The sequence below is a fragment of the Seriola aureovittata genome, chromosome 12, assembly GCF_021018895.1.
Source record: "Seriola aureovittata isolate HTS-2021-v1 ecotype China chromosome 12, ASM2101889v1, whole genome shotgun sequence".
NCBI classification, from domain to species: Eukaryota; Metazoa; Chordata; class Actinopteri; order Carangiformes; family Carangidae; genus Seriola; species Seriola aureovittata.
This window is the reverse complement of record NC_079375.1, coordinates 25594971-25605974: the sequence shown is the minus strand read 5'-3', so window position 1 is coordinate 25605974 and position 11004 is coordinate 25594971. Positions and strand designations below refer to the sequence as shown.

General features: G+C 43.0%; 1 protein-coding gene and 1 long non-coding RNA gene across 2 annotated transcripts in view; both read left to right on the top strand.

The window, feature by feature from the left end:
• Positions 1–1666, top strand: part of shhb (sonic hedgehog signaling molecule b) — a 4232-nt gene extending 2566 nt beyond the window's left edge. Inside the window, exon 3 of the mRNA XM_056391934.1 lies at positions 1–1666. This exon is cut by the window's left edge and continues 168 nt beyond it. Coding sequence (XP_056247909.1) covers positions 1–506 — 506 coding nt within the window. The 3' untranslated portion in view covers positions 507–1666.
• A 6979-nt stretch (positions 1667–8645) lies between these two features.
• LOC130179248 (uncharacterized) lies at positions 8646–10575 on the top strand. The gene is made up of 2 exons (XR_008829263.1): positions 8646–8820; positions 9859–10575. It is a non-coding gene; the product is annotated as an uncharacterized LOC130179248 (long non-coding RNA).
• The last annotated feature ends 429 nt before the right edge of the window (positions 10576–11004 follow it).

Below are 11004 nucleotides of genomic sequence, written 5' to 3'. Positions count from 1 at the left end.
GGGACAGAAAGACCGTGAGAGAGTTCCACGTCCTGGAGACCGAGGCGCCACGCCGCAGACTGACGCTGACCCCGGCTCACCTGGTCTTCGTGATGAACAACAACCGTACCGACGGCAGCGCCGTCAGGCCTGTGTTCACTAGTACCGTTAAACCAGGACAGCAGCTTCTGGTCGTTAGGAGTGAACGACCAGATCTCCTCATCCCTGCCAGAGTGACAAGAGTTCACCTGGAGCAGCACGAAGGGTCTTATGCACCTGTAACATCTCATGGCACCATCATCGTTGACCAGGTGTTGGCGTCCTGCTACGCCGTGGTTGACGATCATGACCTCGCACACTGGGTTTTTGCCCCGGTTCGACTGTGGCGCTCGTTCGCGTCACTGGTTGGGATGTTGACGGAGCTCAGCGGCGTGCACCAACCGGACGGAGTCCACTGGTACCCTGAGCTCCTCTACCACGTGGGGCGATGGCTCATGGACAGCAGCTGTTTCCACCCACAGAGCTGAGATGAACTTTATAGACTGTCCATTCACACCAGAATACAACCCTTCAACATGTCGACGAACTGACGCGGGAATACTCAGTTGTCCATCCAACCGTCCATCTTCTTCCACTTATTCAGGATCAGGTCTCGGTGGCAGCAGGTCAATCACAGTTCGTCCCTTTCTCCGGCAGCGTTGTCCCGCCCCTCCTGGGGGATCTGTCCCGAGGTCCTACCCTGACACCCGACCCTCATCCCAACTGCTTCACCACGGGCAAGCAGCCCCCACCTGCCTCTGGTCTTTGTGCTAAGCTAGGCTAACCAGTCTTCCTCCAACACAACATACAGATTGTTCCACCGACGGCATTTTGAAAAAGTAACTGAAGGCGTCACAAAGATGAGAGTCAGATACGATGTGATCATATCTACAGATTCTCAGTATCTGTTCATCACAGGATGCTGAGGTGTTGTCCAGGTGACGTCCGTCTCCATGAACATGTGGAAGTCACAGCTGGTAAAAAGTGTCGTTCTAACTTCTGTTATCAAACACACTGATTTCACATTTTTCATTGATCAACCACAACATTAAAACCAGTTAGTGAGTCTGATGATGTGGCAGATCAATGCGTATACAGACACGTATACAACATATATATACATGTATATATATATATATATATATATATATATATATGTGTGTGTGTGTGTGTGTGTGTGTTGACATTTATTTATTTTTTCTGTATTACTGACAGAGTGTCTGTTAATGGTTTATGTGTGAAGTATAAAAATGTGTCTGAGTCTAAATGTGGAATGATTCATGTTCAGGCGAAGTGAACGACTGTGATTGTTATAACTGTCAGGGCCAATTATATTTTCATGGATGGATATAAAGAATGACATCAATAAATTATATTTTTTATACACTGGCCGTTGACCTCCAGTTAATAAGCGGCCTGAGGGAACATTTGGCAATCATTGCTTCATTTGGGGAGAGGCTCACAGGCAGACGGCCCACAGCTCAATCTGTCGAAATGCTTCAGATTATTACTGAGTCAAGGGCCATAAAACCTCGATATATTATCAGTATATCTGAAGCAGTGTAGGTTTATACAGATAAATACAGTTTCACAGACCAGTACCTGATCAGGACCGTGGTCCTCGGAGGTGATCTGTGTGTCTCCCAGCTGAAACTAGAAACCTGAGTCTCTGTTCAAGTGTAAATACAACATCTATAAAACTGTCGTATTTTTGTGTGTTTGTGTTTCTTTTCTGCGTGTGACCAGGTGTTCATGATATTCAAAGGTCAACAGAGAGAGAGCGGCCATGACAGGTCAGCTGTAACACGGCCATGTTCACACCAAAGCAGATCCATTTAAAGCTGCTTTATTCATTCATTTCTTTATTTTGTTGTTGTTTGCTTGTTTTTGTTGTGGCTGCTGTTTTCCACCACCTGGGGGCAGTAGAAACTTTAAACAAGGAGCCACCTGGAAAATGAATCCAACGCTGAAGTGACAAACTGCAGTTCCTCTAATGACCACTTGAGGCCGGCTCCAGCAGCTCAGTCCTACTCCCCAAGGTGATTTACCTGAGGTGCTGGGGCGTGATGCGGACTGGCAGTTCCAGGAAAGGCCACATGGTGGCGGTGTACGCCAAGGATCAGACCAACAGTCTGGAGGATGAACAGGAACAAGTGGAGTGGTAACAGATGGAGGAAGAGCAGAGGGAGGAGGGTGTGATGAAGAGGATGATGGGTAAGAGGTTAGATCAGAAAATAACTACGAAAACTACATTTAATAACTAATAAAACCACATTTAACAACTAATAAAACTATATTCAATAAATAATAAAACTACATTTTAATAAATACTAAAACCCCAAATGTAAAAAATAAAATGAAGGTACTCTTAGCTTCTCTGCTAACAGGTGTGGCTGGACAGTGTTAACAGCTGAGGTCATGAGCTCTTGTCTCCTGTAGGTGGCGACACAGAAGCTCAGCGGCGTGAGAGCGCGTCCTCCACACCTGGACGCAGATTGCAGCGGCTCGAGGGATTTTTCCACCTGCAGGAACACCTGTCTTTTTTTTAATGAGCTTCTCAAGTGTCGTCCTGATTAAGGACGTTAATGCTACTGGCCTGAAGTGGTTTAATGTCGTGTGTCTCTGCTGCTGAAGAGAAGGAGCACACAGACGCCGGCCTCCATCGCTCACTGCAGACGAGTTGTAATGTTAACGGCTGTCTCTCGCAGATAAAAGTCTATCACCACACTATTGTTTTATCTTTGGCTGCATGTGCAACAACGGCTCAGCAGGAGTTCAGGAGAGAAATTTGCGTTAGAGGTTGACCACAACAGTTCAGTGTCTGCCCGGTCAGCGTCATGCAAACTCTTTTTCCTGATCTGTGTGAACTCGAGAGGCTAAAATGAAAAAAATAAAAACTGCATTCGTGTGACTTTATATTTAAAACCACAACGAAAGAGAAAAGAATGAAAGAAAGAGGCTGAATAAAGTCAAACACTTACAGACTAAATTACACACAACTTTAATTTCATACTCGTCTGTGATTGGACCGGCCGCGCTGCGCTCATCGGCCCGACCGTGTGACACGTGCACAGGTGAGCAGCTGTCACAGGTGGAGCTGGAAGGAACAGAGGCTGTGTGTTTGAGTCCAGTCGTACATGTGTGATGTGTCCTACAGAGTGTGTGTGTGTGTGTTGTGGGGAAGTTTTTCTCTTTTTGTAAAGACAATATTTGTTTGTTTGTCTGATGTCGAACCCTGGGCCTCCTCATCAGAGCTTTTAACGAGGTGAATGTCGACGTGACTACAGGTTGTAATTCAAACGACTGGCTGACGAGCTGTTGTGCTGCACTACAGCTTCTTTGTCTGTTGATATTACAAATGTGGAAAAACAGAGAGTTTATTTTACAGAGAGTCCTGGATAATATCTGCCGCCACGTTGATCTCTACAAGCTCCGAGCTCAAACTGTCGCACCTCCTGTGAAGGGAGACACGGGTCACTGCTTCCTCTGACAGGCCTTGAACTCCAAACAGCAGTTGATCCCTGAGGTGGTTAAAGCTGATGTTTCACCTGTGGGGTGCCACTGCCCCTCCGATCACACGTGGTCAGCTCTAAGTCCGTCAGTTCACACCCGCTTTTGCTCACAGTGAAATAAAGTGTTGGTTAATCAGACTGTGTCAGAGGACGTCAGGAGCGAAGCTGGTCCTTCAGTGGGACCCAGGACACGTTCACCTTCACACTTCACACCACCTCTCAATGTGGTCTGAGAGATCTGACCTCAGATGCGTCTTCAGTGTGTCTCAGGTGCGTCCACACCTGAACCGATCACCTGAGACAGATGTTAAAAGCAGGTCTGAACTGGGCCGGTGTGAGAAGGTCGTTCCAAGGCTTTTGTAGCTGCACAGAGTCTGATAAAGGTGATGTCTCAGGTCGGTCTGTAGTCCTTATTTCTGCTCCTGCTAACCGTGGCAGTTAAGTTGCATTGTGGGTAATGGAGGCGGAGAGGGGAGAAATGTACCTCTGGTTCTGCTGCATCAGTTTCAACAATCAGCAACAACTGTTCACTTCACATTCAAAGCAGCAGCTCAGTTTAAAGAGTTTTTATCTGGAGGAGAAGCAAAGTGAACGTCTGCGTATCGTCACTGATTTGAATGAAGAGAAGACGAGGACTCAGCGGACTGTGCACTGACGCAGATAAGTCACACACAGCTCGAGATATTCCTGCACATTTTGTGAGATATAGAAGATGGAAATGCTGACTGAGTGGAGAACAGTGTGTGACTGTTATCTGACTGTGAATGAGAAAGAGTTCGATTCCTGCTCCGTCCACTCCACCCGTACGGACGGAAACATCCTCAAACTAAAGCAGATCCGGTTTGCTGAAATGACCTGTGACCCCTGGAAGACTAAGTTCATATACTCGACATTCTTAGATACTGTGTTTTAAGTGTTTCCATTTGTACTTCATACTTGTTCCCCCGGCATGTCTTTGACAAGAAGAAGGGATAGACTCATTGTTTCACCGCGTCTTTAAAGGTTAAACCAGTGGTTCCCAACGTGTTTGGATTTCGGCTTCTTACTTAAAAGCGATGTCTAGTTCAGGGCCTTTTGTCTCTTTCCTGATGTCCATGAGTTTTCGGTTTCTGTCATAAAGCTGAACTCGTGCTTGTGAAAACTCTTTTTTCTTTTCCTTCCATTCAGTTTAGTCCAGGGTTTCAAACTCTCTCTGAATAAGTTGTAAAGCGGTTTCTCGCGCTGGCCTGTTTTATTTTACATAGTCCACTGTCATATTTTTCATAGTAAGTGAGCCGTGATGGATGTTTGGTTAGATATGATCCCTGCGTATTCAGCTTCATTCAAATTCACAGTAGAGACACTTTCTCGCACCTTTCAACACGCTCTATATAAACTCACCTCAACCAAGAGGCTGCACTGAAGACTCAGCAACTCAGCTGACCAGCTCCTTCCAGGACCAGCCAACCAGCCAGCCGACCAACAGCCGACCAACAGCCGACCAACAGCCAACCAACAGCCGACCAACAGCCGACAGCGAGCCAACTACCTGCCAACAGCCAGCCGACAGCCAGCCGACCAGTTGACCAACAGGAGGCCAACAGCCAAGCACGAAATAAGGTAAAGGCCCTTATCTGAAACAGTTGGAGGCGCTTGGTGGTCGGACTGTCCACTGAGCCTTGGTCAGGTATAGCTGCAAAGTGGGAGGAGCTATTCTGGGCACCTGTGTGCACTTTAGTGACTGTATGACACTTTCTGTGGCTTGAATCAACATAAAACTCTGCTGTTTAACTCGTCAAGTTTCTCAGAAACACGGTTGCGTAGAGTTGTCACATTATCCGGTGTAAAGTGACGTTAAAGATGTCGTTTAAGGAAAGATTTGAAATGGGAATTAAGAGTGGGAAAAACATCTTCTGGAACCAGAGATGCTTCTGACTTCACAACTGATTTTAATGCACTGGCAGAGTCAAGAAGTGACCACCGAGTATCACATAGTCCTGGTAGGATTTAACACACAAAGCTAAGGCCGAAAAGGAAACTGCTCTTGAAGAACAGGGACTATATTCACAAAGCATCTTAAGGCTAAAAGTAGCTCCTAACTCACCGACTGATCAAAGCTCAGGCAGAGAAGGAAACATCTCTGTCACTAAATATTCCAGCCTTTGATTTCAGTGTTTTTGGGGCTGAAATGACTAAAAATACAAAGTTATCAAACTGTTTTAAATCTTAGGTCTGTACAAGTGAAATCAAATGAGTCTCTAACCTCACAGTTCTCCTCCACCGTCTAAAGACATGCCAGTAATATTATGTTCATAGACGTGATCCATGTATTGGTGATTGATAGAGTGATCACAGTTTTTATTTTCAAAGCAGAAGCTACTTTTGCACTTTTCATATCAATCAGAACTTTGAGTCTAAAGGACGAAACATTTTAATCATAGTTTTGTTTTGCTTAAGAAAAGCTTAATCGTGTCCACTGCCATGTTTATAACACACACACACACACACACGTGCACACACACACACACACACACACACACACAGTGTTTAAGTTTCTTCACTTACTGGATTCAAATTTTTTTCCATTTCATTTTTTCTTTCTTTGACCAGGAAATCATGAACGTCTGGTGCCAGTTTTCCTGTTTGCTGCTCGTGCTGCTCTCTGCCGCTCAGTGCTCTGAGGGGGCAACTTATGAGGACTTCAAGGACAAACACATCAGGAGAAAAGAAGACATAAAAGATTGTAAAGAGATGATGGAAAATATGAAAGATAGGAAAATCAACACCTTCATCATTGACAGCGAGGAAAACATCAAACAAGTCTGTAAAGATGGAACTTTCATTCGACATGATAAACCCCACAACAGTGACATATATGAAAGTAAAAAAGTATTTGATTTATTTGACTGTGAACAAGGGCATGACAAGTACCCTGATAAAAGGATGCCTGCCAGAATTCGAATTGCATGCAGAAAAGGTTTACCTGTGCACTTTGAAAAGTATCCGTGAGGTGATTAAACAGCTTCGTTTTACTTCACCTGCTTGTGAAACATGATTATCCTGATTGTGATGCTGATCCTTATTCAGGTCAGTCTTGCTTTGTGTGCACATCTTATGACTGATATACTTTCTGGTTCCTCAAATCGCTTAATGCCAATAGTCTAATAATCATAATAATAATAATAATCATAATAATTAAAGTTTTTGGAGCATATTTCTGTGCATGTTGGAAGAACATTGTATAAGTCTTCTTGTTTTCCTCTGTATCGCTGTGGACAAGCAGGAATAAACTGGCGATGAGCAGTGCTGTCTCAGAGTGTTTCCTTCCTTGTAACAGTGTTTCATGCGTCTACAAAGTCTGTCACTGCAAACCATGACACACTCGCAGCAGAAAGAAGAGACAGAAACTTGTAGTGCACAGCTGCAGTCATGTAGAGGTGGCTCACAGCCTCCCTGCACCTCCTGCTCCCCATCACCACACTGCTGTGTTGCTGGTACCTAGTGTTGAGCAGCAGAGAGCAGCACAGACTCGCCAACAGAGGAGGCAAAGTGAGCGTTGACTCCGAGGTTTAGCAGATAGTGAACTTGAATGTCTTGGACACAGCTGTCTGTGGCGTCTTCATTCAAATCAGCATCTGTTTCATCCTCCAGGTATCAAACTCTTTCTGCTGAAGCTGTAAAGCAGCTTGACTGACTGCTGAACACAACACATGCTTATGGGATGGAGTCGAATATGTAGGTGAAATTATGGCAAAGGTGGTTCAACAGCGCCACCCACTGGTGTAGAGTAGTGTGTGTTGGTTGCCTTTGGAAATACACGTGGGTGAGATGTGTCTCTGCTGGTCTGGTATATTGTCCATTTCTATGATATTCAAACTGTTCATATTTTGTATTTTACCATGTAATGTGCAAAGGAGACGACTCAGGGAGCCGCTTTCCCGTGTTTAATGTTCTCCTGCAGACGGCAACACAAAAGTCATTAACTGTCTTCTGGTATTTCTCTACATCTGCCTCAGCTATTCTTACAGCACTGTGTGAGCAAATTATACTCCTGTACTCAGTACACACACACATTAACTCGGCATATTAACATCATTCACAAGAAAGCATTTTACCTAAATTATAACATTCAATTTCATTAAAACTCTAAAAAATCAGTATGAAAAAAGTAAAAACAGTGCCACCTACTGGTGTGCACCAGAAGTTTCTTTCTACTATTATTCTGACATTTCACTTGCTTTAACTGAAGTAGTGATCCTAACCTACCTGAGACAGGTAATGTTTATCAGGATTATTATTACTGTTGTGCAAAACTGAGTTTAAATGTATTTGGCCAAGCTGTATGTAAAGTTTATACATGTGGCCTGAATATTAATATTAAAAATATTTGTTTGGAAAATACATAATAGTACATAATAATTGCATTTATTCAGAAAAACAGAGCAGCAATTTATTTTTCTCACAAAAACTTTTCTCACACTTCTGAGATAATGATCTCATTAATTCAGAAGTGCATTACACTTTTGTATGTAGTCACTAAAGATGAAGTCAACTTTTATTTTGTTTGCATACATGCATGTAATCATTTCCATAGGTCACAATTTAAAAATGTAGTTTCTTATGTACTCACATACTCCTGCTCAGTATTATGCTTGATTAATGGATTAATGTAATCAACTAGTTCTGCTCCAGCTGCACTCTGTGAGATCCATATACTCTTTTACCAAATTTATTTTTTTCAGATGCACGTTTGTGTTTTACATTCATGCTATTTTGTGATACTATTCATTACTCATTACATGTATTGTTAATTACTTATCTTACATGCTTATATTATGCTTTTATCTCATGTTATATTTAGAGAAGTAGGCCTTTTGTAAGTCTTCATATTGAAGTAAAAAGGGAAGTATTCTTCTCTTATCTCTTGCAGTTTAGTGATAACAATCTATTGCCATTTCTCAGTAGTGTGAAATGTGATAAACCAAATATGTAAATGAGCATGTCACCCTTAAAATAAAGAATCACTACCTTATATGTAGATGTATATGAACAACAGAAGAAGTTAGTTCCTCTATTTACTGTTTTTAAGGCAGGGGATATTTGAAGGTTCATGCCTTTCTTCCATTTTGCTGATGACTCTGTGCTTTTTGGTTCTTTATTAGATTTTAGAAACTCTGTTCCAATCAGAAATCACTTTTGGAAGCTAAAATAAAAGTCTTCAGCTCTGACGAGAGAAAGGCTCATTCTTGGGTTTTTTTCACGACTCTGCATCACACACCAACCTGGTTTGATCCTCCACACCTGCCTGAAGGTAAGCCCCCTCCACATGATGGGTAGAGGTCAACACGCTAAGAGCCCAAAGCATTCGTTCTGGTTCTGTTAGGAACAGGCTGGGGTATGCAAGGAGCTGTTTGAGTTCATTTATATTAAGGTGACTGACTATTGGACTGTCCCTTACAGTGGGGCCTCTGCCTGGTGTATCTAGAAGAGGGGTACAAGAGGGGAGTCTCAGCTGTTCAGTCACAGGCCTACCTGAGGTTCAGGATGGGGAGGGAGGGTTAACCCCAAAGTAGGTTTAGCTCCAGAGCTGTTTACACTTAAAAGGGATGGTTGACCCTTGGTATCGGGACGCTGTGTCGTCAAGGCCCGACACTCCCGGTGTGGGAAGACACCCCGAGAGCTCTGTGACTATTTAAGTCTCATTTAGGACAGTGAAAGTCCCCCTCTAAAGGGGGCAACTCTCTGGGTGACACCCCCGTGTTGCCACGGAGTATCATATAGTCCTGGTAGGATTTAACACACAAAGCTAAGGCCGAAAAGGAAACTGCTCTTGAAGAACAGGGACTATATTCACAAAGCATCTTAAGGCTAAAAGTAGCTCCTAACTCACCGACTGATCAAAGCTCAGGCAGAGAAGGAAACATCTCTGTCACTAAATATTCCAGCCTTTGATTTCAGTGTTTTTGGGGCTGAAATGACTAAAAATACAAAGTTATCAAACTGTTTTAAATCTTAGGTCTGTACAAGTGAAATCAAATGAGTCTCTAACCTCACAGTTCTCCTCCACCGTCTGAAGACATGCCAGTAATATTATGTTCATAGACGTGATCCATGTATTGGTGATTGATAGAGTGATCTACATTTTAATCATAGTTTTGTTTTGCACACACACACACACACACACACACACACACACACACACACACACACACACACACACACACACACACACACACACACAGTGTTTAAGTTTCTTCACTTACTGGATGTTGTAAGCTATTTTTAATTATACAAAAAGAAAATAAATAAATATGTTTTTCTCAGTTTCATTTTTTCTTTCTTTGACCAGGAAATCATGAACGTCTGGTGCCAGTTTTCCTGTTTGCTGCTCGTGCTGCTCTCTGTCGCTCAGTGCACTGAGGCGGCAACTCCTGAGGACTTCAAGAAAAGACACGTCATCGATAAAATGAAAGAGGAAGATTGTCAGAGAGTGATTGATGAGAGGAAGATAAAGAACATGAACAAGTACAAGGAAATCAACACCTTTATCGTTGACAAGTATGAAAACATCAGAAAAGTCTGTGACTATGGAACTTGCATAAATAATGATCAATACAAAAGTTACACATGTACAAGTAATACAAAATTTCATATTGTTGATTGTATACTCCAGAATAAAAAGTACAGAGGTTCAGCGAAATTCGCCAGAATTCAAATCTCATGCATCAATGGTTCACCTGTGCACTACATAACGCATCTGTGAGGTGATTAAACAGCTTCTTTTTACTTCACCTGCTTGTGAAACACGATTATCCTGATTGTGATGCTGATCTTTATTCAGGTCAGTCTTGCTTTGTGTGCACATCTTATGACTGATATTCTTTCTGGTTCCTCAAATCGCTTAATGCCAATAGTCTAATAATCATAATAATCATAATAATCATAATAATAATAATAATGAAAGTTTTTGGAGCATATTTCTGCGCGTGTTGGAAGAACATTGTATAAGTCTTCTTGTTTTCCTCTGTGTCGCTGTGGACAAGCAGGAATAAACTGAGGATGAGCAGTGCTGTCTCAGAGTGTTTCCTTCCTTGTAACAGTGTTTCATGCGTCTACTTGACCATGTTTGTGAATGTGTAAAGTGTGAGTTACAAAAAGGCAGAAACTGTAATAAAGCTGATAGAGAGGACGGCAGAAGGAAACCACAGAGCGACTACAGTCTGAAGCAGATCTGAAAACACTCTACGTCACAGGAGGTTGGTTGTGACACAAAGGAGGGAAACACGACAAGGACAGGAAGTAAAAAACGTGAAGTCTGTCACTGCAAACCATGACACACTCACAGCAGAAAGAAGAGACGGAAACTTGTAGTGCACAGCTGCAGTCATGTAGAGGTGGCTCACAGCCTCCCTGCACCTCCTGCTCCCCATCACCACACTGCTGTGTTGCTGGTACCTAGTGTTGAGCAGCAGAGAGCAGCACAGACTCGCCAACA